The following is a 26,382-nucleotide window of genomic DNA, read 5'->3' on the forward strand; positions in this document are numbered from 1 at the left end:
CAAAATAATATAATAACCAAGCCTCCTTAGGTTAGGAATAATTTCCCTCTTTTGGCTCATGATTTGCTTCTTCAGCCCTCAGACATGCCACCCTGTTGGTGGTCCTCAGGTCATGGAAAACCATAGTTCACATAGTAGTGTTTATGCTTGCGGATAATTATAAACTCCAGCAACCCAAATGACTTTTTTTTTTTTCTTAAGTCTCTCTTCTCTAGGATCACAGGTAAAATCTGAAGGTCCTTCCTCAAGATACCTTAGATTCCAAGAGAAAACCCAAAGACTCTTGTGACAAGCCTCCTTTTCGATACCATGAAGTTCTTATATTCACAATGCCCGGACAGAGATGGGCTTTGGTCTGTCCTTACGTCTTTGAGTGACAGAGACCTTGAATTCTCATGCCCGGGAATGACAGGGGTTTGATATAAAGCCAACATCTTTCCATAGTGCTTTATGTTTACTCTAAAGCTCTTCATTCTAAAGCCATCCTCATTGAAACTTAAATCCAAAAAAGAATACCTGTGTGTGACATGACCTGGATATGAAATTTAATTGGAAATGAATTTGATACTAAATGTAACTAGAAACAACTTACATTGTTATTTTGCATTTCAGTAAGGTATGTTATGCTTAAGGAATTTTGCTCAGTCCAAGTCAAAGGATGCATGTTGCAAGATTATTTGTGAAAGCAAATATTTCAGAAAGAAACTAAACAACCATTAATAGTATCAATGAGGTTATTTAAATGATGACAAACCCTACATTAAATATTGCAGACTACACAGCATAAAAAGGGATGATATAATAGTTCTGATGGCTAGCCTTCCTACAGTATCTTTTGTATGTCAGACACAGTACTGAGTGTCTCACATATTTAACCCCTTCAAGTCTCACAACTACCCTGTGAAGTAGGTGCTATTATCTTGTCCAGTTTGCCAGAGAAGAAGCTGGACACATTAGATTGGGAAATTTACTCAACACTACACAGCCAAGAAGTGATGGATCTAGGAACCAGATGTACCGACATGGAACAACAGCACAATATTTTATTAAGAGAGAAAAAAAAAAAACAAGGTACAAAGGGAATGTATAAAGTATAATTCATATTTCTATAAGAAACAAATGTGTGCTGGTGTGGGTACATGTGTTGGTGAAAGGAAAACCATATTTAAGTGGAGAGAAAAATAATACTGCAAAGTGGGATTTAGATATTGGGGTTTCTACTTTTTGCCTGATGTACTAGTATATGCCTTCTAAAAGTTTATTGTAATATACATATGTTTACTTTTGCAGTTCATGGCTTTAAAGTAATTAGAGTTTGAATGAAGAAACTACCATACTGTAATATTAAAAAAAAAAAAACCCACAAGTCATTTTTCATACCTATGTTGAAAAGAACACTAATTCCAAACATTTGTTTATACTAGTGGCAATGAGTCATTTCACTATCTGAAAAGTATTATTTATTACTAAAAACACCATTTTAAAATATTTGATTAGTGAATTTCTTTCTACATTTGTCACACCGATTTCCTTCCTCTGGTCCCTTTGCCTCTTAATCCTCCCGCTGCATCTTCTCCCTCATGTTAAGAGTTTTCTCATGTGAGAGAAACCCATCTCAGACGTCACCATCTGGATTTCCATTTTTAAAGTTTATTTAAGTACCAGAGGATGTTGCCAAGAACGCAAAACTCTGTTTGCTTAGCTAAGACTAGCTACAGTCTCAGAGAGCTTTCTTGTCTGGCAGGGTTAGAGAAGACAAAAATGCAAACCTTATTGTAAATAGTTGACACTAAACAACATTATCCACTCAGCTGACATAAGATGGACATTATTTATGGCATCATTCTCAATTTCTTTCAGGAGATTTTAGAAATTATACTATGCATCCTGTCTTTCCATCAACTTACAGTTTGTAAAAAATTAATTTCCATGGAAACTGATACAGGGGAAAGCATAATTTTGTTGAGATGTTGTGAAATAAATTTGTAATGAAGTAGAGAGACAAAACACTTAGAGAAACCCATTAATAATTCACTTTCAACAATGTTAAAACAGTGTCTAAACATATCTCATCAAAAAAATTTTGCTGTTGTGTTAATTGGTAGAGATACTTGCTTTTATAAGGCATAAACAACTTCTCCTAAAATATACGTGTTGACTCAGAAGGATATAAGGATTCAAACAACTATCAATCATTGTTTTCCAGATACTTCTGTGTGTTTTGTTATGACTTCAGTATCAAACTACCATCCATTCTCTAATAAGCAAAGTAATATATCCATTGGTCTGCTAGATTAAAAAGTCATAAACACAAATATAATGGAATATGCATCATTTCCTTTGGAATTTATGAAACTGTTTTTGCACAATTCCTTAAAGGGTGAGGGGAAAAAAATCAAGCAATCTTTGATATGCAGTATAAATAATTCCCCAAAGAAATCACAAGGACTGTTTTTGTTTATTTTTGCTTTAAGCATGCAAATGTATTCCTTATCTGTACCTTAACTTTGGGTACTCATAAACATCCACTGCTTCAACTAGAAAAAGGTCTTATTTATGAATTAATTTTATCCTTTGTTGTTAGAAAAGAGAAATATGAAATGTGAAATAAAAAGGGAATAAGGAAATACAGACACTAAGTTCATCTGAAATAGGATGACACCCATATATAAAATCTTTTTATAACCTGATATAAATATTAAAAATAAGAGCAAATGAGTATTAAAACTACGTCCTATATAATACAAAATGTTAAGACATAAAATCATGTTAAATAATTGCCTTTTTTCTAAAATATACCCACATCTTCCTTTCTCATATTCAGACAGATAAATGCAAATAATGCCATTATCCACTATTTTTGCCTGAATAACTTTGTGTTCATTGGTGTTGTATTATACCAGCTTTGAGAAAAATAAGTCAGCCAATGGCAATAACTGTTCAAAGACAAAGTAGACAATGCTCCTTACCGACACACAGGGCCGTTCTTCTCCACTACACAATTCCCACCATTTCTGCAGTAACCCAATGGGCACTCTACAAAGAAGCATCACAAAGCCCACGGTTAATTGTAAATATTATTAGGAAGGAGGAGGACATATTACTGTTAATCACTGCATTAAATCTAGCCACTGAGAATAAATTGCTTCTAAAAGAACAAGAATTCTCCTAGGCTACTTCTCTGTGGCCCACAAATTTGTTCTGTGGCCTTTACCGCCCTTGATGTGTTCATTCTCTTCACATGTCTGAGTGGTTGACCGCAAGAGAAGACTCTTTCCTCCCCTGGATTAGCAAAATCTACTTATTTAGAACATGTCTGTAAGACATATTTGTGATTTTTAAAAATTTTTATTTATTTTCAGCATAACAGTATTCATTATTTTTGCACCACACCCAGTGCTCCATGCAATCCGTGCCCTCTCTAATACCCACCACCTGGTTTCCCCAACCCCCCCCCACCACCACTTCAAACCCCTCAGATTGTTTTTCAGAGTCCATAGTCTCTCATGGTTGTGATTATACTGAAATTTGTTCTTTAATGCAACATTTATTGTTTTCAGTTCCACACACGAGTCACTATCATGACAGACAATGCTTTCCTGGGTGTCCTTGTCTTCTTGGTAAAATGTCACTTGTACATGAGCATGTCTGACCTTTGCATCCATGACAAGCATCAGCATAGCTCAAATTGACCTTTGTTTCCCTGGCCCTGGTCTCTTGCTGCTTGTATCATTCCCCACTCCTAGGTTAGTGTCAACATTTATCTTCAAAGGTGATTTGCTTATAGATTAAAAAGAAGCTAGATACTGTCTCATAGGTATGACGCTGGAAGTGGTTAGTGCCTTTAGCTCTTCAGGTTTCTTTACAGTATCCTTGGATCCTTACATGTATCCTGACCTACTAAGACCTGTTGGTTTCCTTACTCACTTAATCCCCAAATTGCTTTTCTTGGCTTTTTTTTTTTTTTTAAAGATTTTATTTATTTATTTGACAGAGAGAGAGATCACAAGTAGGCAGAGAGGCAGGCAGAGAGAGAGAGAGAGAAGGAAGCAGGCTCCCTGCTGAGCAGAGAGTCCAATGCGGGACTCAATCCCGATCTCTGAGATCATGACCTGAACTGAAGACAGTGGCTTAATCCACTGAGCCACCCAGGCACCTTTTTTTTTTTTTTTTTTAAACAACTTCTCTCTTGCAGGATACCATTCTCCCCTGGTTGGACTGTCTTACCTCCAGTACTTGGTGGAAATCTATAATTCAACACAACTATTCTGAGCATCTGTTAATATCCAGCACTAGGCTAGGCACTGGATATATAACAATATATAACACAGGAAGTTTACAAAATTATTAAAGCTGCAGGCACCAGAGCCAGACTGCCTGAGGAAGAATCTCAACTCAACTTAATTAGCTGTATAATACAGGATAAGCTAGTTAATCTCTCTGTATCTCTGGTTCCTCTCTGTCAAACTGGATTAAAAATAGTATCTATCTTAGAGTTGTTGAGAATGTTAGAACACACCTAGCTCATGATACATGCTTAAGAAATGTTGACCTAAAGAAGAGGGGAACCTGGGGGGCTCAGTGGGTTAAGCCTCTGCCATGCATGATCTTAGGGTCCTGGGATCCAGGTGGCATCGGGTTCTCTGCTCAGCAGGGAGCCTGCTTCCTCCTCTCTCTCTGCCTGCCTCTCTGCCTACTTGTGATCTCTCTCTATGTGTTAAGTGGATAAATAAAATCTTTTAAAAAATAAATAAGAAATAATAAAAAAGAGACAATTGTGGTTTTTGCTCATGTTGACCTTCCAGCTTTATAGAAAATGCAAAAAAAAAAAAAAAAAAAAGAGAGAGAGAGAGACTAGGGAGTTAAAATACAATATTAAAATTAGTATACTTTGGAATGGATGTAACAAGGGTAATTGGAGTACCAATAAGGGTACCTAAATCAAATTTGGAGAATAAAGAAAAGCTTTCCAGAAGAAAATCAGCATTCATTTGGGTACGGGGGTGTATGTGTGTGTTTAAATATAGTCATAAAGACTCAGAGGCCCACGAAGAGAGTATGGTATGTTTGAGGATCGGAAGGGGGTTCAGCCTGGTTGGACCGATCACGCAGAGAGAGAAGGGGAGAAGGTCAGAGACACACGGGGGCCAGCTCATATAGGCTCAGTGAGCAGTTTAAGCTTTAACCTAGAAGGCCAGAATTTTAAGAAACTAAGTGCATGTTTCATTCTTTAAAAAGACAATTCTGGATCCAGTATGTAAAGTCAAGAGAAGGGCTAAGACTAAAATGCAAGAGCCCAGTTAAGAGCTTTTTGTAATAATCCAGTAAGAAACCGTGGTTGCTTGAATGAAAGAGGTGGGGTAGGAGCCTGAGAATTGTGGGGATTTGTAAGATATTTAAATGTTGGGATTGAAAGATCCTGGTGATTATCTGGAAGAATAAAGGGTGATGTTAAAACCTCTGGCCAGGCCTCTGGTTAGCTGATGGTTTCATTCACTGAATTAGGGGATCTGAGGGGAAGGGAGAATTTGTAGGGAAAGATGCTGGTGTTTTAAGTGCCTAAGGGGACATTGAAGTGGAAGTATTCCTTGGGCAATATTATTTGCAGGTCTGAAGCTCAGATAAAATACAGGCTAGGGCATGGATTTGAAGCTTTGGATTTCTTCCTCTGCCTTTCAGCTACCATCAATTTTCAGGCTTGCCCCTCAAAAATCACTTGAGATCATTTTATTAAGTGTCACGGGGCTCACAAAGACACAGTCTTTGACTTTACAGGAGCAGACTAACCTTAGCAGAAAGAGAAACAATTTACTTGGGTCGGGAAAGGATGATGGCTTTGAACAATAGCGGAAAAGTAATAAGGAGAAGCAAAAATGTTGTCTAGGAAAACAGCCCTCGGAGAAGAGAGAGAGTCAGATTGTGGAGTCAGTCACTGAACACTGGAAAGGGAGCAGCAGAGGGAGGATGAAAGAGGAAAACCAGGGAAGGAGGAAGGTTGCAGTGTGGGAACAAATTTGCAATATACCACGTGTCTGGTGTTCTTTTTGCTCTCAAAGGTTTCCAGTGATTTGCTCTTCCAGGGAAGTAGCTGGCCCCTAAACCACATGGGGATTTGGGGCACTGACCCTCGCACAGTTAACCACCCATAGATAACTTTGAACTCTCCCGAAACTTAACTGCCAATTGCCGACTGTTGACTGGAAGCCTTACTGATGATATAAACAGTTGGTGAATGTATCTTTTAGATAAACAGTTGGTGATAATATAAACAGTTGGTGAACATATCTTTTATATATGATGTGTATCGTATACTGTACTTCTGCAATAAAGTAAGCTAGGAGAAGAGAATGCTATGAGGGAAATCAAAGGAAGAGCAACTGCATTTCCAGTACTTTCCTGTAAAAAACTCTGCCTATCAGTGGAGCCTCACAGCTTGAACCTGTGCTACTTCAGGGTCATCTGTAGGTCCAGTCTTGCCTTCTCTCCTCCTCCCTCTTTAATTACAGCAAGGGAGTGTGGCGCTAAAGATGGGGCTACAGCTACACCCCTCAGGCTTTCAGGGCATGCTCAGCTGAACACAACAGATGTGAAATTTCCTTCCTAAACAAGAAATTAGCTGGTTTTGACTAAAAACAGCCCACCAGCATGATAAAGCATAAATAGCTAGAAACCTTTCAGATAAACCATTTTATGGTTATGTTTGGTCTTAAGTACAATTTCAGTCTTCCTCACATAAGGGCTTTGTTTTTATAAGGAAAAACAAAAAACGTAGAGTGTCTGATATTACATAGAACATCAAAATACACATAGCTGCACATTTTTCCCCCCCTGGGATTATTAGTATTTACCATGATTGCTGAGAGTAAAACAGGCTTGCTTTACATCAAAATAAAGCTGTGGAAATTTAAATATGCATTTTATTACACTGGATAATGGAGCACCGTGGAAAGGAAGCACTGGCCAGAGCAAGGAGTTAAACTTGGTGTTTTGGAAGAGAGACTGTTTGTAGATGACCTCCACAGGTTCTTTATCCATAAGAATGGAAAGACACAGTACAACATCTTTTCACCTTTACTTTACTCAAAACAGTTTAAAGTAGGGAACAGCTGAAATGGGCAGGGAGGGGTCTATGACTAGTTAGCAATGAAGAGATTAAACTATTAAACTCCCAAGATATAAGCAGCTCTCAAATGTCAAGTCGGGGTCTATGGGGTTGATAGGAGAACCTCAGGCTCCTTAGCCACATCAGTGTCTCGCCGCCTTGTGCCCTCCTGCATTGGTTATTATGACCGTGTATCTGGAGGCCAGTATGATTCAACTGGAGGCTAGGAAGTGAGAGCTCTCGTACAGTGGACTGCTGAGAAGACTGATAGTCACGTGAGTCCTGGTTCTCCCTCCTTGACACCCGCTCAGGTAATGGGTTGTGTAACTTTGGACTAAGCGGTTTAAGTCTAAGCTTTCTCATGTTTAAAGTGCGAATTATATCCATCACCTTGCCTTCTAGGGCTGCTGAGAAGATAAAATGAAAGGTATTTGTAACATTTCTATACGAGTGAGTTAGGTATGCATAGTGTATTAAATAATTGTTCTCAGCCAGCTCTCTGTATTTGGGGATTGTTTAAACTGCCCATGAAACCTAATTTCTATGACCAATGCTCTCTCCAGCATTTCCTTTCCTTCTCCCCTGTGCCATTATGAGCACCACTACCACTATCATTTACTGAAGACCTGATCTGTGTTGAGACTGTCTTAAGAGTTTTACTGGCATTACCTCATTTAATCCTCATAGCAGTATGTGTTATATTCATAGAGATCCTTTTTCACAGAGAAGGAAACTGGTTAATAATATAATTTGCTCAAGTCAATAGCAAAGGAGCAACAGATACTGAACTAAATTCCAGTCCTCTAACACCTAAAGTCTATTGGTTTAAAAGTGTCAAATGATCTGCTATTCAGGTAAGAATTTCTGTATAACCCCTGCTGTTCTTGATATTATGATCATCAACTTCTTTGAATGGTACAGTATTTATGCACTGTCATGGATTAGATATACACCTGCCAATAACTTGCCTGTAGTTTTAGGAGCTATAAGGGTCTAAGAATCTTCCAGAAAACCAAATGGCTTGGTGCAGTAAACCAAATATCCAGTGGGCACAGACTGTTCTCTTTATCTTGAAATCCCAGCACAGGGACTGCAGGGAAGATTAACTATGGCTTAGCAATCTGGCATAGCTCTACTCTATAGTGCTTTGGTTTGGTGTATGCTTCGAGTAAAAAATGTTCTTGTTGGAAAGAAGAGTAGCTCTAACGGAGGGTATTCATTGAAAATAGAGCAAAGGGAGTTGGAGGGGGATGGGTGAAAGAGGTGACGGGATGAAGCGCACACTCATCAAGGCGAGCACGGCGTGAGACACAGCCGTGATGAGTCAATGTATTGTACACCTGACGCTGATAGAACACTACATGTTGAGACCAATGGAATTAAATTTTTAAAAAAAAACTTAATAAAAATAAAACCTTCTGAAATATTATTAGGTATTACTATTATTATTATTAAACATATTAAACTGTATTCGTAACACCCCATCCTAAAACCTTATTTTTTTTCCAAGGATTTTATTTATTTATTTATTTGAGAGCAAGAATGAGCACGAGCGGTGGGAGAAGGGAAGGGCGGAGGGAGAGGGAGAAGCATATTCCCTACTGGGCAGGGAGGAGCCTGGTGCAGGGCTTGATCCCGGGACCCCCAGGTCATGACCTGAGTTGAAGCCAGATGTTTAACTGACTGAGCCACCCAGGCATCCCTACAACTCTATATTTTTGATGCCTTTTCCTTATTCTACTTCAAAGGATGATTATCATAATTATAGTATCACCTTAACATAACTTTCATTAACCTCCACTACTACAGATGACTGGAAAAAACTCCCAATTTAAATTAAGCCAGACACATTCTGTTCAATAACCTTCTGCTGCATAAGCAACCAAAACTTGAAAATAATATGCCTTTCTAACATAACTTGGGAACACACGGCCTTGTCGAAATATACTTAACCTGCAACACTTGCATAGGGCCTGAGGTGAGGAGAGACCAGATGCTCACCGCCTGCTGTGCGACCAGGGACATTACTGGATGCTGTCAGGATCGGGCTCATAAAGTCTATGAAACGCTACCCAAAAGGGAGATGATGTTTGGAAAGAAAGAGGAAGGTGTCACGGGCATTGACACCTCTTCGTGTGGATTAAGCCTAGACACATTCTTAAACACAGAAGCATTGACTACATCGTATCTGTTTGACAAACTGAAAAGCACAGAAAATATAGAGAACAAAAAATGTAATGTGAATTTTATTTCTGAAAGCTGTTTCACGAGTTCCTTATATTACTGTAACCCAGCAGCTGGGGCAGTGTGATGTGTAAATGAACGGTGAATGAATTGCTGAATGGCTCAACTAGATGGGGCGACCAGAATGTGCTCTCTGCTACTACCTCCGCGTTGTCAGGATGAATGATAAAAGTAAAATACCTAAAGTCAGACAATAACCCATCACATGTTATGGTATATTTGTTCTCACTGAGGACTATCCTGAACAAAAATCTCACCTTTATGCAAATAAATTTGGGTACTGGATATCAGTGCTTTGTCTTAATAGTTTCAAAGACTGAAACTATCTTGTTTATATTTTTCTTACTCTGGAAAGAAAGTGAAAGCATTTCCTTTGGGTATCAGTCTGATGTATAAGCATGCCTAGTACAGAAATAATGGCAGAGACCATTCATCTTTGCATATTTTATGGGACCAGATTTGCTCGCTTCTTGATTTCCTTTTGTACTCATAAAATTCAGTGCTCTGTGAGTATTCATTTCAGCAGCATAAAAAATAAGACTTTCTTGCACTGTGATCTGATTATAATTATCATGCTTTTGTCACTTATCTCATAATAGTCTGCACTCTTGAAAGATACAAAGAATACATTCTCACCTAGTTTTGATATTAAATATCTCCAATTTATTTAAAATATATGATTGAATATATCTTTTATTATGACTTTGTATTTTTGTTGTGAGAGATTTATATTGCCCCTACTTATCTATTATTTCATATATCTCCTGCATGAAATAAAAGTTCAATTACCCAGGAGAGATGTTAGCAATGGACTATAATAAATTTAGAGAATTTTAAAGCAGTTCTGATAAAAGTATAATCACAAACATACATTACCAGTTCTGATAAATATTGCAGGGTCAGGAGAGAAGAATTTTTAAAAGTCAGTCTAAAGCTTAATAAACTGACTTTTAAACATGACTAGATCATGCAAATAGAGAAGTGGGAAAATTATAATTAAAAAATTAATAACATGTTAGATTGTTTCCTTATTTTAGAAACCAAGCAATTTGCATCAAAGATATTATCAAATACTAATAACTTTAAGTTTTATTAACTTAAAATTTAGTGTTTGATTTTTCTTCATCGGGGAACATTCATTTATATAGAATAAGCATGAGTTCATTATATATTTATATATATTATATATGTTATATATTACATTATATATTTATAAGCTTTTTATATGTTAACGTTAATATTCTTCCTGACCTAAACCAATAATAGAAATCCAATTATTCCATACTTGGCAATTATTTAGAATTTCAAGTTTTGTTATTTTTATCATCTACGGGTTAAGTTACTGGCTTATATTGTAAAGAATATGTTAATGGAAATTGAGTACCTGTGCAGCTGGACTCATCAAGCTGGAAATCCATGCAGTCGACCAAACCATCACAGCGCTTGTGAACTGGGATACAGCTGTTAGAGGAAGTGCACATCAACGCACCATCAGAACAGCTCTCATTGGCTGCGGGGAATAATCATCATTTTTTAAAAAATGAATTTCTTCTAATGAAATAGTAAGACAGTTTATTATACCATCCCTCATCTTTCTGGTCTTATATTTGGATTATGTATTATAGTTCTTTTTGATTTTTCAAAAAGAAGTTTATTGACAGAATCGTTTCCCAGCTGCGCACTAGGTACTGTTATACAGGCACATATGTAGAAAATCTACTGTGTATACTATGTCGTCTGAATGGATTTTAGACTTAACTTTTATGTCCAAGTAGAGCTCTCTGTTCCTCTGCTGCTCCCCTAATGTCCCTGACATTATGCTCATTTGCAGTGACAGCAACCATTACTTGAATGTTCATCAATTTCCACACGGTTGTAAATCCCGGGTGGTCACCGGGTACATGATGTAGGTCACAGCAGCTCAATGTAAGATGACTCTGTGTCTTCCTGGCGTGGTGCATTTTACTAATTCCAGAGTCTCTTGTCAGCCTGACTTCAAGAGACAAGTCCAAGTCTTGCTCATAGGATGAGTTATTTCAGAAAAATGACTTTACCTTTGCTAACCAAGGGCACTGATACTTCTGTGGCAATCTAGTCCTGACAAGTACTCGACTTCCCCCAGATGCTACAATTAGTCCTGAAACTGTATTTTTGTCTTCCTGCCCCTCATTCTTTTGTCTCATCAGGGCTATAATTTCCTGCAAAGCGGTAAAATGTTGAGGCTCTTTTTACAAGTTAGCGCTGAAGAAGAACCCTCCATTCCAGACTGTCATTAGACATCTCTCATCTTGTATTTGCTTGAGAACCTGGAATCATGCCTGATCTCTCCTCTCTGGTTCTACTCCAGTTTTGCCCCATGCTGAAATCTATCATATCTCTAAGCCTTTCTTTGTGATAACTCTTCCATCTAGCTTTGCTGTGTTTGGAATAGAGGGAATGTTGAAACACAGACCCATGGCATCATCTTGTCAGGAATCCTGGATAGATTTCAAAAGCATGAAATTATAACAATATTGATTATGCTGATTTTCTATGCTTAATCCTTTGAGTCCTAGGTTTCCTCAGAGATAAATGGAGGGCAAGGCTTTGTGGTGCTTAACCCAAGTTCAGCAAGAATGGTTCTGCTTTTCTCTGACTTCCCTAATGGTGTCACTTACAATACCTTATTTGAACACTTTAATCCAATCCCGCTGCTAGAATTTTTTAAAGAAGGATTGACCTGGGAAGTTACTTCTACTAGGATAGAGACAAGTACAAATTTCTCAAGCTAAATTGGTATTTTAGAAGACTCAGGAATAAATGTACCCATGAAAGGGTCTTACACAAATTTTGCCAATATTATCATGATTTTTTTCTTTTCTTTAAGTATATTTATGGCTGGTGAGGTGCCTGGGTGGTTCAGAACATTAAGCGTCTGCCTTCGGCTCAGGTCATGATCCCAAGGTCCTGGGATTGAGTCCTGCACCAGGCTTCCTGCTCAGTGGAGAGTCTGCTTCTCCCTCTCCCACTCACCCTGCTTGTGTTCCTCTCTCACTATGTCTATCTCTGTCAAATAAATAAATAAAATCTTTTTTAAAAAAAGTATATTTATGGGTTGGAATTGTCTGAGTTATCATACAGTTTGACAGCTACCTATCAAAATTAATTTTCAAGTTACACACAAGATGTTTTTAAGAGTGTGTCTGTCCATTGATTAAAAATCCTAGCTCTGAAAATTAAAGCGATGCTTTTCATTGAGTAATCCTGGGGTGCTAGAACTTCAGTTCCCACCAGTAAATATTACAGAGCTGTCCCTCCACACAAGAGTCTATGCTTAGCACTCCAACTGGAGAGTGCAGGGAAACACTTTACAGAAAGAGTGACGAGAAAACAAACAGAAAGAGTGACCAGAACATATGTAACAATAAAAGCAAAATGCCAATATGAAACCAGTTAAGAGTCCAAAATAATAACATAAAGAAATGCCAAAAGGACAGACTTAATTGCGAAAGCATTGGTACAGATTAGTATTATAAAAATGAGAGTTTCCTTCAGTGCACAAAAGTCTGTAAGGACTGAAAGAGTAGAGTCTGGAGATGTTTTAAATTTTCATGTTTCTAGTAAAAAGCCATTTAGAAGAGTGGGAACAAAATCTGTAAGTGGGGAATCAATAGGTTTGATATTAGAACAGTGAGCAAGGCAGTTTGCCTTTCACTGGGGAGTGTGTGTAAGGAGGTAGTGCAAACTGAAAAACCACCCAAAACCATACTGTACAAATGCCCAATGTCCCAGAAGAGATGACCTTTAAGCTTTTGCAAAAGGTTAAATAATTTTAAGATCTACATTGACAAGATAAATGATACTGCAAACCAAGTAAACTAGGAAACAGAATAATCTTCCAACTCTTCTAAGATGAAGAGGTGTTTGTAAAAAATGAATATGTATGTACACACATGCGCTATATATTCGTGTGTGTGTGCATGTGTGTGTGTGTGTGTGTGTATACACATTCTTGTCATCATTATTTTGCATTGAAAGGGGCTGAGAGATCATATAAAATGACAGTTTTTAGGGGTTTTTAATTTTTTTTTTAAGATTTATTTATTTGAGGGGCACCGGGGTGGCTCAGTGGGTTAAAGCCTCTGCCTTCGGCTCAGGTCATGATCCCAGGGTCCTAGGATCAAGCCTCACATCGGGCTCTCTGCTCAGCAGGGAGCCTGCTTCCCCCTCTCTCTCTGCCTGCCTCTCAGCCTACTTGTGATCTCTGTCTGTCAAATAAATAACTAAAATCTTTAAAAAAAAAAAAAAAGAGAGATGTATTTATTTGTGAGAGAGAACACAAATGGGAGGGCCAGAGTGAGGGAGAAAGCATCACAGGCCGACGACATTCTGAGCAGAGAGGCCGATACGGGGCTTGCTCTCATGACCCTGAGGTCACAACCTGAGCTGAAACGAAGTCTTAGATGCTTCACCAATTGAGCCCCCCAGGCACCCTAACAGTTTTAATGTTTTAGATAATATAATATGTTGAAATTTGTATACAAAGCTCATAGATAATACTCATCTACTGTTGAAGCATTATTTCAGACACTTCTACTCTTGAAAATACTCATCTACTCCAACCATATCCCCTAAAGCAATTTCCAGTGTGAGTGATAGCTTATTTTCAAATTGACTATACAGTGAAGAGCTCTAACCTGTAAGGGCTATAAATCCTCTCAGCTTTGGCCCAAATAGTATTGAAACACATAAAAAATATGCAACAAAATAAATGGTTTTAATGTACAAAAAGTCTTACTTTTCCCTTCTTGAGAAAGTTTAAATTAAGAAAGTTTGAATTTAAATTAAAATTAGATGTTTTATGAAATTTAAAACTAAATTCTTAGTTTCTATGGCATTTAAAATAGTATAATATTAAAGTTATAGATATATATCAATTTCCTTTTAAAAATAGGTGGCAAATAAATTATGACTAGCAAGTACTATTTACTGAAACCCACACAGCAAAGTACATTGTACTGAATATAGGAAAAGTCATCAAACCATTACTTTCTTTTTCTCCTTCATTATTATTACAGATATGACAAAGAAAAATTTCAAAAATACTCCACGTAATCTACATATAAAATTTATAGGAAACTCAGATTTTGTAATTTCCCTGAATAATATCTACTTTCACCATATTCAAACATTATGGTTCAATGTCTACAGAAACATTTATTTCAATCTGTCATCCTAGAGTCTGACACTCTTTCTTACCAAAATAAGCCAAGTAACAGAACATTCTGTGACTTTTAGCTCCTTCACTCGGTATTAGAGATATATTAAACAGAAGCAATTCATGAAGGGTTCACTGGAGTTACTTTCCTAAAGCAAAATTCCCTTTATAAATTATCGTTGCTGCATACAAACATACATAAAAGTAAAGTACATGTGTCTAGGGATGTGTATCCATTTACTATGATGAAGAAAACTCATGCATGCAGCTCAGCACTTCTGAGAGCAGAGTGACCACGCTCTTGCTCTGAGAATAAAGGCTATCAGCCTTTCAAGGCATGCCTGTACCTAGCACAGGCGGGATGGGTATTTACTCTATCCTTAAACTAAAACCAACTACTACTCTTACTGAAGTATCTGGGCAGATTAAGTACTTTTTATAAAACTACAAAAACAATGTAATGGGAAAAGAATAATAACTTATTATGTGTATTACACAATTGGCTGTATTCATCCAATTCTTCAATATCTCTGGAAAACAGACAATCACCATTATTTTAATGTTGAATAAGCCAAGGAACACTGTGGTAAGAAGCTGGCAAATGCAGAGAGATGATCTTCCGACTCTTATTGAGAAGCACCTGAGGATCCTGGGATCGCAACAAATATATTTAAAGGCGAGTAATAAAAATATTGATGATAAAGGTTGGTCCACAGATCTGAGGAGCATGACCCATTCTAAATCTTCCAAGTGTCAATCAACTTCATAAGACATGTTGACTAGTATGGGAGTATAAATGTAGGAAGTAGGTAGACTACCCACTTTCCTATCTTTTTCACAGTCACATCCATCACTGGCAGCTTCCATGGGCCTCTCCTGGAACTTTCTGCATCTTCTCTCTCTGCTCCGGATCCAGGAGGCTGAACTATAAAGGACATATCCACATGCTTCTTGGTCCTCTAGCTTTTCCTTGGGTTTGGCTGATATGTAGAACCGGCAAGAAGTAACCCGGATGGAAGAGGCTGTGAGATCACCATGGGCTAGCTGTTCCCTGACCTGGCATCAGGAGGCTCTCTCTGATTCCGGGTTAAGACAAATCTTCCCTCTTCTCACATCCTTTGGCCTAAGGGTGATAACAGCCCCTGCTTTTACTATCTGTTGTGGTTTCTTTCTGCACACTACTTCCCTGAATAACCCCTTTATTGAATAATCTCAAATTTTACAATATCAGTGTGCCATCTCTGTCTTGTCAGCATACTGACTGAGGTAACATCTGATGAACTGGGGGAATATCAATAAGAGGAATCCTCCTAATTTTGTGCTATTTTCTTTTATAATTAAACCATATTTATTTTTCCTCCTTTTTCATTTTTTTTTTAATGGAAGGGGGCTATTTTTGGTAAAGATGTACCACTTCAGTTTATTAAAAAAAAAAATGTTTCCAGTGGAAAGACAATATTAAATATGAATTATTTTTAAATGCTGAACTCATCACAGGTTTACATAAACATTCTGATCCCTAAAACATTTATTTTTGCAAGAATAAAAGGCCTTTAAATACCATTTTCTATTGATTTCCCTGTTTAAATTATAACCACTTCAGAATCCTTATTCCTACCAACATTTAAATGTGTACAAGGTTCTCAAAACCAACCAACTTAAAAAACAAAACAAAAAACCTCTTATTTTGTTCTATAACACATTCTAAGTGCCAGCTTCTTGGAAGAGTCAACAGTTGATGTCTCTCTTTGACTATTTTCTCTATAAAAGATTGGCTTCAGAATTCTCCCCTTCCTGTTGACAGCAAGTTCCTTTCCAAGGTCACCAGGACTTTTGCTGTGCTTTTCCCAATTCATAGTTTTTAGGCCAAATCTTACATGATCTCTCAAAAACATTCCAAACTGTGAATACTCTTCATATTTAAGACTTTCTACATCTCATTTATGGCTATCACTCTTCCTTTGCTGTCCTCCTGTGCCTGGGACCGCATCTCCGCGTCTTTAAGCATTTTGTTTTTTTCTTAACTGTCCTACACCTTGTGTCTTCCTCTCTCTGTTATCTCCTCCAAACCCACAGCTTCAAGCCTATATACTGAAGGCCCAGGTGATTTACGTAAATCGCTTTATCTCTTTCCTGAGCTCCACATATCCATTCTGAATACATTTCTGAGCATCTCCATGTGAATGTGCCATAAATACCACAATCAAAACATGTTTAAAAATGAAGCCATAATCTTCCCCTCCGAGGTGCTTCTCTTCCGTTTTCCCCAGCTCAGGAAAGGGCAAATTTGCTGTCCTGTTGCCCAAATCAGAAACAGGGAAACTAATGTTGGTTACTTTCTCTTCCTCCTCACCTGACCATCTCTAAAGTCTCATCAAAATCTTTCCTTCACATTGTTCCCCAATCAACTCCTGTGGCATCTCCCAGCCAGCCCATCCCTCAACTCCAGCACATTCCCTGTACTACCTGAACTGTGGGTGGCGGTAGTATGATGGGTGAGGAAGGATTCTTCAAGACCTAGTCCCTGCTTATCTCTCCAGACTTATTTCTACATTTCTGACCACAAATTCCACTCCAGTTATACAAAATTTGCTTCAGGCAAACAACTTTTTCTCTATTTCCAGACCATTCTTTAGTGGAATCAAGCACCTCTGCTTCACTTGCCTAATGACTACTATCTTTCTAAATTTGCCCCTGAAATCACTTTTCTTATTAAAATTTACAGATTCCCTAGCACCACTGTTAGGAAGTACCCTACACAGTCAATAACACTGTGTTTATCTGTCACAGAACTTCTCACATTTTATTCTTGACTATCACCTTCAGTAACATACAATGTATCTACAACCTGAGTTGGTCTAATACCATATCCATCTATCATCAATGCCCGTATAATATATGGCATAGACTACATTCTTACTGAGAGTTTGTGAATGAAGAAATGACTGAATTTTTTAAAAATTACCATTCTAAATCAGTAGGTAAACCCAGAAAAACAAACAAACAAAAAAACTATTGTCTTTAATCTTTTGGTCAACTGTCATCATTAGGTATTTTTATCCTATAAATTTGCCCTAGCACTTTTTTCACTAGTTTATTTTCATAACAGTTTTCCTTAGAGACCCACAACTTAATCAAATATATCAGAGATGGATAGAAGCGATGCTCTCATGATACCAGTCTATTCCTAGCATGGGCTTATTTCCCTTCAGGAGCAGAATTTCCCATGTGACTCTATCATCAAACACCAAGTTTCCAGAGAGTGTCTCAAAATATAAGGATACTGTACTTTCCTAAGCTCCTATTTAAATAGCATTCGTATTTGAAATCAAGTATCATATGACTCTATTGAACTTACTAAGATTTCTTTCAACCAAATTACATTAGAGCCCTGATGGGAATAGGGATAAATTATTTGGCAGGCTTTCTCTTCTTTATTCACTTCCATTTGTTTACCTTCCTCTAAGAAAATGTTATAGGACTTGACAAGCTGGCTTTATTACAGAAAGAATCTACGTGTAGGAAATAACATGGAAATGGAAAACCAATCTCTAAGCCTAAACTAGGAAACGAAGTTCACTTATTTATGACTAAAACCTTTAAACATCCAAATGCTGTCTCCCCTTTCTTGCGTTCATCTGTACTCCTTTTCTGACAGTTATAATTCCCGATGCCCACTCAAAATAAGACACTGAAATAGCCTTATATTTCTTTCAGTGTCCCCTCTTACATTCCAAGATGTTTTTTACTACTTAAAAAGTTTTTTACTACTTAAAAAAGAAAAGTGGTCATTAACAGGTAGTTTACATAGCACTATCACTGCAACCTATGCCAATATAGAATACAGTATAATATAACACCAAGCATACAAATAATTAAATGAGATGATAGTGGTGCTTTGACTCACGATGCTTTTGTGCTCACCTTAATGACTGGTGTAATTACTTTTTTTTTTTTTTTAAAGATTCTATTTATTTATTTGACAGGGAGAGATCACAAGTAGGCAGAGAGGCAGAGATATGGGGAAGCAGGCTCCCTGCTGAGCAGAAAGCCCAATGCGGGGCTCGATCCCAGGACCCTGGGATCATTACCTGAGCCGAAGGCAGAGGCTTTAACCCACTGAGCCACCCAGGCACCCCGGTGTAATTACTTCTTAACCAACACTCTCCCTTCCTTATACGAATAGATTAGTTATAATGAAAGTAGAAAGTGCTGAATGTCAGGCTAAGGATTGTCCATATATTCTCTCAAATCCTCATAGCTCTAAAAGGCAATATTATGTGGATGCTAATAAGGCTGGTTCTAATAACCTTCCCAAGCCTGAACATGTAGTAAGTGATAAAGAGGATATTCAAACCCATGTCCTTGGGATTTACTCTCCCATGAACTCTTATTGACATATCTACCCAGGTAGTTGGTCGAGGTCCAACCTCTACCTGCATATATTCATTAAAATGAGTATTTGCCTATAGCCCTTTGCTTGAGCCAGCTTCATAAATACTTACATTGGGAAGAAAGTTTACCTACATATCCTCGATCCATTTCCAAAAACATTTGTTAAAATGGTAACAAGTCCCATATACAACTGCATCAAAAAATATCTAAAAATTAATTTAACCAAGGAGGTGAAAAATCTGTGTGCTGAAAACTGTAATGATGTAAAATCTATATGCTGAAAACTGTAAGATGTTGATGAAAGAAACTGAAAACAACACAAATGGAAAGATGTATCATGTTCATGGATTGGAAGAATTAGTACTGCTAAAAGGTCCAAAATATCTGAAGCAATCTACAGATTCAATGCAATCCCCACCAAAATACCCATAGTATCTTCCACAAAACTAGAACAAATAATCCTAAAATTTGTAGGAACCACAAAAGACTCCAAATAGCCAAAATCGTGAGAAAGAACAAAGCTGAAGCATCACAATCCCAAATTTCAAACTATAATACGAAGCTATAGTAGTCAAAGTAGTATAGCACCAACAGAAATCACACACACAGATCAATGGAATAGAACAGAGCTCAGAAATAAGCATGCACATAAGGCGACTATGTCCTTTCATGACAAGGGAGACAAGAGTACACATTGGGGAAAAGACAGTCTCTTCGCTTAATGGTGCTGAAAAACTGGATGGCTACATGCAAAGGGGTAAGTCCGGAGCATTTGTGCCATATACTCATATAAAGTCAAAATGGATTAAGGACCTAAATGTAAGATCTGAAACCAGACAATTAAAAGAAAACATAGGCAGTAAACTTTTGGACATTGGCCTTATTTTTCTGGATTTGTCTCCCCAGGCAAGGAAAACAAAAGTGAAAATTATCCATTTGGAGTACATGAAACTAAAAAGCTTTTACACAAAGAAACTATCAGCAAAACTTAAAAAACAACAACAACAACAACAACAAAACCTTATTACATGGGAAAAGGTATTTGCAAATGGTATACCTGATAAGAGCTTATTATCCAAAACAAACAACTAACTGCACACATACTTACCCACACACACGTAATCTAACTAAAAATGGGCAGAGAGGGGCACCTGAGTGGCTCAGTGGGTTAAAGCCTCTGCCTTCCGCTCAGGTCACGATCCCAGGGTCCTGGGATCAAGCCCCACATCTGGCTCTCTGCTCATCAGGGATCCTGCTTCCCCCTCTCTCTCTGCCTGCCTCTCTGCCTACTTGTGATCTCTGTCTGTCAAATAAATAAATAAAATCTTAAAAAAAAAAATGGGCAGAGGACCTGAAGAGACTATTTTTTCAAAGAAGACAACCAGATGGCCAACAGAAACATGAAAATTTGCTCAACATCATTCATCATCAGGGAAATACAAATCAAAACTACAAAGAGATATCACCTCACACTGGTAGGAATGGTTAGTGTCAAAGAAAGGAAGGGACAAGTGTTTAGCATGTAGAGAAAAAGGAACACTTGTGTACTATTGGTAAGAATGTAAAATGGTGCAGCGATAAAAATAAAACAAAAATAAACAATAAAAACAAGAAATACTACAGTGGTTCCTTAAAAAAATTAAAAACAGAACTACCCAGATGATCTAGAAATTCCACATCTGAGTATTTATACAAAGAAAACAAAACACTAATTCAAAAAGATATATGCCTTCCTATGTTTATTGCCTTATTTATAATATCCAAGATATGGAAATCAAGCATCCATCAATATATGAATGGATAAAGAAAAAGAGATATATACACACACACACACACACACACACATTCATACATACATACACACACAATGGAATATTATATAGCCAAAAAAAGAGAATGAAATCCTACCACTTGTGACAGTATAAATGGATGGAGAGGGTATTATGCTAAGTGAGTTAAGTCAGACAAAGAAGGACATATTCCATATGTTTTCACTCCAATGCGTAATCTTAAAAACAAGCAAAAACTGAAACAGAATCACAAACACAGAGAACAAACTGGTGGCTGCCAGAGGGGAGAGGGGTTGTGGGGTGAACAAAATCATTCAAGGGGATTAAGAGGTACAAACTTCCAGTTATAAAATAAATAAGTCATGGCGATGAAAAGTACAGCATAAGAAATGTAGTCCATAATACTGTTAACAATTTTGCATGGTGGCACACGGTAATAGCCACAACAAAAAAGATAAAAAATACATAGGCGCATTCTCCACATGAATGGCTCAGATGTAAATAAAAAAGGAAATCAGGTAAGTTTAACAGAGATTAGTGTGACTACAAACAGTATGTTTCCAGAAATGCTGGAAAACCCAGCATTGCTGGTAAACCCAGCAAAGGAAATAGTAAAACCAAAAGACAACTAAACAGAATGGGAGAGGATATTTGCAAATGACATATCAGATAAAAGGCTAGTATCCAAAAATCAAAAATCTATAAAGAACTTAAACTCAACACCCAAAGAGCAAATACTCCAATCAAGAAACGGGCAGAAGACATAACAGACATTTCTGCAAAGAAGACATCCAAATGGCCAACAGACACATGAAATAGTGCTTATATGGCACTATTCATCCATTCATCTGTCGATGGACATCTGGGCCCTTTCCATAGTTTAGCTATTGTGGACAACAGCCATACTGAATGGCTACTGTGGACATCACTTGTATTTTACAGGGAAATACAAATCAAAACCACAGTGAGATACCACCTCACACCAGTCGGAATGGCTAAAATTATTAAGTCAGGAAATGACAGATGCTGGCGAGGAGGCAGAGAAAGGGGAACCCTCCTACACTTTTCAAGGGAGCGCAAGCTGGTGCAGCTACTCTGGAAAACAGAATGGAGGCTCCTCAAAAAGTTGAAAATAGAGCAAGCCTATGACCCAGCAATTGCACTACTGGGTATTTACCCCAAAGATACAAATGTAGTGATCTGAAAGGGCACGTGTACATGAATGTTTATAGCAGCAATGTCCACAATAGCCAAAATCTGGAAAGAGTCCAGATGCCCATTGACAGATGAATGGATAACGAAAATGTGATATATCTATATATCTAGATATAGATATAGATATAGATATGATGAAATAGTATGCAGCCATCAAAAATGAACTCTTGCTATTTGCAACAACATGGATGGAACCAGAGGGTATTATGCTAAGTCAAATAAGTCAATCAGAGAAAGGCAATTATCTCATGATCTCACTCATTTGAGGAATTTGAGAAACAGAGAGAGGGTCATAGGGGAAGAGAGGAAAAAACGAACTAAGATGGAACAACAGAGGGAGACAAACCATAAAAGACACTTAATCTCAGGAAACAAACCAAGGGTTGCTGGAGGGAAGGGCCTTTTGGGGGGATGGAGTGACTGGGTGATGGACACTGGGGAGGGTATGTGTTGTGGTGAGTGCTGGGTGCTATGCAAGACTGAATGAATCACAGACCTATACCCCTGGAACAAATAATACATTATAAGCTAATTTAAAAAACGCTAAGCAAGGCCTACATGCTTTGTTTAGCAACATAATACAAGCAACTATGTTACTGATGAGAAAATCACGGTAAGACTCTAGAGAACCTTGTTTCACCCGTCCAGCTCTCTTTATAATTTCCAAACTGCCTTTCTTCCCTGGCACACCGAGTTAGTGAAAATAACTCACAGCAGCCGGATTCATCTTCATTAAAGTGACAGTCGGGCACTCCATCGCATAGCAGGAGGGACGGGATACACTCGTCGCTCGAGCACTGGAACTCCATTTCACCACAGTGCTGAGGAGCAGGGCTGAGAGCACAATCCATTTCGTCAGAGCCATCTATGCAATCTTCCTGACCGTTACATTTCCCCGAGAGAGGGACGCACTGGAGTGTGTAGATACAAGAAAATTGATTGGCTTCACAGGTTGATGGCCGGGGTGCCACAGGACCTAAACAGAAAGCAAGTCATTTCCGTATGAGGAGAATTATTGCTCTGTCCATTGTTGAAACATTATAGGATACATTTATTCCTGGGTAAAAATGAAAAATTATGGTAATTTAAGTAAATTAATCTTCAATTAGGAATGATAGGAGCTCTACAAAACATCCAAGTGCTATTAGAGAAGATGTCTCTTCTTAACCTCAGAAACGACATTCTTAAAAAAAAAAAAAAAAAAAAAACACTTTCAAATTAAAGAAGAAATATTGGTTCATTGGTCTTAAATTTGACCGCTAAATCAGATTTTCCTCGAGAGTAAAGATATTTTATGCAGTCAGGTAAGCATTTTGGGAAGCTGCATTCACAATTTTGAAATTTTGTGAAGGGAATTGTCAACCTACCAGTAGGAAATTAATAAACATTCTGTGGTTCCCCTTGGGAAATTTGGCTCCTGAGGCCCTGGTTAGGGCGGGGTCACAGAAGCAGACCTCTGCCATGGCTCTATCACACTCCTCTCTGCCCCTGGGTCTTGATGACAGCTCAAAGGTCACATGCTATCATATGTAAAGTGCCTACAAAGTCATACTGGATGACAAGATATTGCACTAGCAGGCATCCTGAAGATAATGTGGTTCAAACCCAAACCAACTTCTTTTACAAATGAGGACCCAGAAGCCCATAAATTTCAAGGGCCCAAAGACACAATACTAGTTTAATAAATTATTAGCACATGAAACTATTCTGCAGAAATGGTTAAAATTAGCTCTCAGTCAAAACCTAAAGCATGAAAAAAGACTGTTAACTTGTTGCAATTTCCAGAGGCCAGAAATACATGAGAATATATCTAAGTGCACTAATTTGCTGGAACATTACTAGTAGAATGGTCCTTATACTTCGTACTGTCTCTCTGACAGTAGTTGATGGGCGACTCATCTCTCTTGTATATCAAGAGAGAAAAAAAATACATAATAGTGGGGACCAGTTCAGGAATAGTTTTGTATTCTTTACATCTTAAAACAACTTTTACTAATAAATTATTTAAATTATATGTAAAATTATATATTATATCTTATATAGTATATGATATAAAAATTACATAATTATATGTGATATAGATTACATATTATATGTAATATATGTGAGATTATGTAAGAATGGTAATTAATTATATAATTATATAAGAATAATTTGTTTTATGCATTAAGATGGTGATGTGACTTATTAAGAAAAAAAAAACAGAATCTGACACTTCCTCTTCCCCGATTCTCTCACTAGAGGTAATATATCTAGGATATATTTAGACTCAAATTCTGTGGGGAAAGCCATATATCTGAGGGAACCTTCCATGGAAACCAGCATATTGAACTGGAGACTCTGCTACCTTGTTCTTATTTAGCGACTGACAGGTGAGAGCAGCATAGAGAGTTATATGCTCCCACATATATGTGGGATTAGGAACATGACAAGGATGTCCACTCTTGCCACTGTTGTTCAATATAGTACTAGAAGCCCTAGCAATAGCAATCAGACAACAAAAAGAAATAAAAGGCATTCAAACTGGCCAGGAAGAAGTTAAACTTTCTCTCTTTGCAGATGACATGATACTTTATATGGAAAACCCAAAAGGCTCCACACCTAAACTACTAGAACTCATACAGCAATTCAGTAATATGGCAGGATACAATACAAAATCAATGTACAGAAATCAGTTGCTTTCTTATACACTAAAAATGAAAATATAGAAAGGGAAATTCCAGCTACTAGAGCACCAAGAACCATAAGACACGTGGGAATAAACCTAACCAAAGAGGTAAAGAATCTGTCCTCGAGAAACTACACAACACTTATAGAAGAAATTGAAGAAGACACAAAAAGATGGAAGACCATTCCATGCTCATGGATCAGAAGAATACACATTGTTAAAATGTCTATACTTCCTAGAGCCATCTATACGTTCAGTGCCATCCCAATCAAAATTCCACTGACATTTTTCAAAGAGCTGGAACAAACAATCCTATAATTTGTATGGAAACAGAAGAGACCCCACATTGCTAATGAAATGTTGAAAAAGAAAAACAAAACTGGGGCATCATGTTGCCTGAATTCAAGCTTTACTACAAAGCTGTGATCACTAAGACAGCTTGGTACCAGCACAAAAACAGACACATAGACCAGTGGAACAGAGTAGAGAGCCTGGATATGGACCCTCAACTCTATGGTCAAATAATCTTTGACAAAGCAGGAAAAAAAAAAAAACACAGTGGAAAAAAGACAGTCTCTACAATAAGTGGTGCTGGGAAAATTGGACAGCTATGTGTAGAAGAATGAAACCCGACCATTCTCTTACACCATACACAAAGATAAACTTGAAATGGATACAAGACCTCAATGTGAGGCAGGAATCTATCAAAATCCTAGAGGAAAACATAGGCAGTAAACTCTTCAACATCGGCCACTTCTTTCAAGATATGTCTCCAAAGGCAAAGAAAACAAAAGTGAAAATTTATTTTGGGGACATCATCAAGATCAAAAGCTTCTGCACAGCAAAGGAAACAGTCAATAAAATAGAGAGGCAACCCACAGAATGGGAGAAGATATTCACAAATGGCACTACAGACAAAGGGCTGATATCCAAGATTTATAAAGAACTCCTCAAACAACACACACAAAACAGATAATTATGTCAAAAAATAGGCAGAAGACATGAACAGACACTTCTCCAAAGAAGACACACAAATGGGTAACAGACACATGAAAAAATATTCATCATCATAGCCATCAGGGAGATGCAAATCAAAACCACATTGTGATACCACCTTACACCAGGCAGAATGGCCAAAATTAACAAGACAGTAAACAACATGTGTTGGAGAGGATGTGGAGAAAGGGGAACCCTCTTACACTATTGGTGGGAATGCAAGCGGGTGCAGCCACTTTGGAAAACAGTGCAGAGATTCCTCAAGAAATTTAAAATAGAGCTTCCTTATGACCCTGCAATTGCACTACTGGATATTTACCCCAACAATACAGGTGTAGTGAAAAGAAGGGCCATCTGTACCCAATGTTCATAGCAGCAATGGCCACGGTCTCTAGACTGTGGAAAGAACCAAGATGCCCTTCAATGGACAAATGGATAAGGAAGATGTGGTCCATATATAAAATGGAGTATTATGCCTCCATCAGGAAGATGAATACCTTTTTGTAGCTGCATGGACGGGACTGGAGGAGATTATGCTGAGTGAAATAAGTCAAGCAGAGAGTCATTATCGTATGGTTTCACTTACTTGTGGAGCATAAGGAATAACACAGAAGACATTGGGGGATGGAGAGGAGAAGGGAGTTGAGGGAAATTGGAGGGGGAGACAAACCATGAGAGACTATGGACTCTGAGAAACAAACTGAGGGTTTTGAAAGGGAGGGGAATGGGAGGTTGGGTGAGCCTGGTGGTGGGTATTATGGGGGGCACATATTGC

The 26,382-nt window shown here is 37.7% G+C and overlaps 1 protein-coding gene across 3 annotated transcripts in view; it reads right to left on the reverse strand.

Moving 5' to 3' along the window:
* The window catches only part of MALRD1 (MAM and LDL receptor class A domain containing 1), an 808,982-nt gene that overhangs the window by 143,245 nt on the left and 639,355 nt on the right, over positions 1-26,382 (reverse strand). For all 3 annotated transcript variants that reach the window (XM_059183995.1, XM_059183996.1, XM_059183994.1), the window contains exons 35-37: positions 22,656-22,919; positions 10,731-10,856; positions 2,970-3,036 (exon numbers count right to left, since the gene is read on the reverse strand). In XM_059183995.1, coding sequence (XP_059039978.1) covers positions 2,970-3,036; positions 10,731-10,856; positions 22,656-22,919 — 457 coding nt within the window. The remainder of the gene's footprint in view (positions 1-2,969; positions 3,037-10,730; positions 10,857-22,655; positions 22,920-26,382) is intronic.

Source organism: Mustela lutreola, chromosome 8 (assembly GCF_030435805.1).
Source record: "Mustela lutreola isolate mMusLut2 chromosome 8, mMusLut2.pri, whole genome shotgun sequence".
Taxonomy (NCBI): domain Eukaryota; kingdom Metazoa; phylum Chordata; class Mammalia; order Carnivora; family Mustelidae; genus Mustela; species Mustela lutreola.